The sequence below is a fragment of the Oryzias latipes genome, chromosome 5 (assembly GCF_053564925.1).
Source record: "Oryzias latipes strain Hd-rR chromosome 5, Olatipes_Hd-rR_3.1".
Lineage (NCBI taxonomy): Eukaryota > Metazoa > Chordata > Actinopteri > Beloniformes > Adrianichthyidae > Oryzias > Oryzias latipes.
Genome location: NC_136241.1, coordinates 32080204 through 32083040, shown reverse-complemented (window position 1 = coordinate 32083040; position 2837 = coordinate 32080204). Strand labels below are relative to the sequence as shown.

The 2837-nt window shown below is 41.4% G+C and overlaps 1 protein-coding gene across 1 annotated transcript; it reads right to left on the bottom strand.

Moving 5' to 3' along the window:
• Positions 1–826: 826 nt before the first annotated feature.
• On the bottom strand, positions 827–2294 carry LOC105358105 (uncharacterized). The gene is made up of 3 exons (XM_011493623.4): positions 2129–2294; positions 1692–2053; positions 827–1601 (listed from the first exon to the last, which is right to left on the bottom strand). Exons 2-3 carry the CDS (start codon positions 2006–2008, stop codon positions 1505–1507), a joined length of 414 nt encoding a protein of 137 aa, XP_011491925.1. The 5' UTR covers positions 2009–2053; positions 2129–2294; the 3' UTR covers positions 827–1504.
• Positions 2295–2837: the final 543 nt, after the last annotated feature.

Genomic DNA, 2837 nt, shown 5'->3' with positions numbered 1-2837 from the left:
GGAAGGGTGGGGTCATCTAAGATAGCATAAGGATTACATAAAACATGTAGGACTAACATTTCCATGTAAGTGGGGGAAATATGTCCTTAGCCATCATGTACAGGTGCAACATACCTGTAACTTACCATGTGCCTTTAACAACACAACATTTATTGGTGTTGACAATGTTGTGTTCTTGGATAAACTTGCAGTTGTTGTGCAGATTTCCCTGACAGCAGGAGGGTTTTTCTGAGGTTCTGAAAGCTCCACTCAGAAGAAAACACTTCCTGAACAGCCTCCAGCTGCTGTTTTTACTACAGTTTTGAACGCTAACATCAAACATTTAACTGTTTTTTATTTACAGATTTGGTCGACTGAGAGCTGGAAGTCCAGGTTTACGACTCGTACGTCCAACAATTCCTAAGAACTCTGTCCAATGTTCCTGATATGAAATTCCAGCAAAGCTTCCTTTTCCTCCTACAATTGTATTTGTGACCTTCATAGACTCAGATTACAAGACAGTGACAGCGTACGCATACAAACCAGAGCTGGAACTTGGTTTCATATTGATACTTTAGCACACAACTCAACAAAACCAGTTAGGCCGGCATATATTTTCTTGTAAATTCTATCCTTTCCTTTCATTAGTCATCATTAAACTCATGTGACTAACTTCCAGTTTCCTTAAAAAGGCTTCTATGCGACTGGAAAGGAGGTCACACGTTTTCTTCATCAAGTAAAAAGTCTTTCAAAGGAATCTTTTTAGAGTTGTTTACAGTTCAAATTCCTGAGATGAGAAGGTCATAGTAAACTTAGTGATTCCATTAAAGGACTACAAACATTTAATATGTTTCAGCCTCATTCCTGTTTGTCAAACATTAAACATGCAAACAATGTTGACTTTTTACATTTGAATTTGTAGGAACATCAGTTTAAATAAAAACAGAATTTATTGTAAATAATATGATTTTGTTTTCTGTTCAGAATTAGTCACATAAGTGTTTAGATAATCCAGTATGAGACCATTTGAATCGGTAATACGTTTGAGCATGTCAGAAATATTTCTTCATGTCCCACTTCCTTCACAGATGTTTGTTATTTAACTTAAAAATGTACATAAAGACCATCCAGCAGAAAATAAAGCGGATTCTTTGATCAATAAAGTGAGATCCTCCAGTTCTTGTTTTGGATTAGACCTTAGATCACATCTGACAACACGATTCACAAAGGAACAAGCAGCGTCTATATAAATTATCAGACAATATTTACAATAAATTATTGGATTACGTAGAAAAATGCAGTCACAGACAGTCCAGAACAGTGAAGTTCTAGACTGTAAAACTTTTTATGGCCGAACATATGTGGGTGTGCGCCGGTCATGTGTACCAACATGTCCTCCTTGTCTGAAGATCTCCAGAAAACAAGTCGTCTCCGGTAGCTGTTCAGCACGCCGGCCTTCGCCGGCGTGATTATCCATAAGGTTTTGATGATAGTCCTTCAGGTGGTTCCAGCTGCGGCGGCGCGCTCAGCAGTTGTGTCTTTGTTGCTGCTTCACGCCGCCTTTGAAGACTCGCCGCAGGTTTTCAAATTTTCCCTTCAAACCAGACTGCCTTGACTGGGAACTGAACAGAAGCACAAATCCATTTATTTTAGACATTTGAGGTTTAACCAAAACACTGAAGATTAAAAACAGTTGTCAAACCAGAACCTACTTTGTGGACGGACTGTCCTTCATCTCTGTGTCTTTCTGGGTAGAGTCCTCGTCACTGTCCTCAGGCTGGTTGGGCAGCTGGTCCCAGATCTCAGTGTTGACCCACAGGGAGCCGGGCAGCGTCAGCCTGGCGCTGGTGCAGGTGATCCAGCGGCACAAGGGGCAGGTGACGGTGCAGAGCGGCCCCTCCAGGATGGATATTTTTTCCAGGCAAGGTGTGCAGAACGCGTGGTTGCAGTGGAGGAGCCGCGGGACGCGGTTGCTGCGGGAGTATTCGCAGCAGCAGACGATGCACTCCAGATCCTCGTTTGGAAACATGGTGCCAGGTCGCAACGACAGGAAGACCCTTTCAGTACAAAAGCACTGCAAAGGAGAAAATAAGTAAGATTAAAGAATCTGACAGTAAAAATTCAAATAAAAGATGTTAGGGACACTTACAGGTCGGACTGCTTGGCTGCTTCAAAGTGAAGTTGCTGCTGTGCTGAAAGCTGGAAAATGTGACCGGCTGAGGTGCTGCTGCGCTTTTTAAGAACAGCTCCAAGGAGGAAGTCAAACAAGTTACAGCACTTCCAAAGAAGAGCAGGCATCGGATTAACAGGTCTTCTGTGGAATTCCTCGCACAAGCATTTGTTCAGTTTTTTCAAACAGCTGCCACACAAGGAGATTCAGGCCATGTTTTTATTAAAGGCCCTGCCTTTTTTTTTAACTAAATGTGATGCACAATAGTAAATAATCAGCAGATAAATGAGCCGTCTGACTGTGCTGCGCCGCTTTGCAAACACTAGACAAGCAAGGTGCTGCTATAAATAAGAACAAAAACAAAAGAAGTGATCAAATAAAATTTAAAAAAGGAATATACAGGAAAAACAAACATGTTGGTTCTCTTTGTGTCTCTTTATTTGGACCTATATGACCTCTATTGGTCGTCAGAACTGATTCAGAATCTCCAAAAGGTGCAGGTGCTGCTTGGCTCATGGGTTAGTGGAAAGAATCTGCGCTCTGACTGCATCAGTCTTTGCTTTTAAACATGTTAAAACCATTTCTTATTGTCAGATAAATGCATCTAGACATTAAAGAAAAACACAATTAGAAACAACAGACCACAACAAGAATCAAGTTTCTGATGCACGAGGGAGGAAAGCAAGTG

Excerpts from the sequence above, each read along its gene's own strand:
- LOC105358105 (XM_011493623.4), bottom strand. The coding sequence starts at position 2,008 with ATGTTTCCAAACGAGGATCTGGAGTGCATCGTCTGCTGCTGCGAATAC. Across the intron at positions 1,602-1,691 it reads AAGGACAGTCCGTCCACAAA|TTCCCAGTCAAGGCAGTCTG; the intron begins GTAGGTTCTGGT and ends GCTTCTGTTCAG.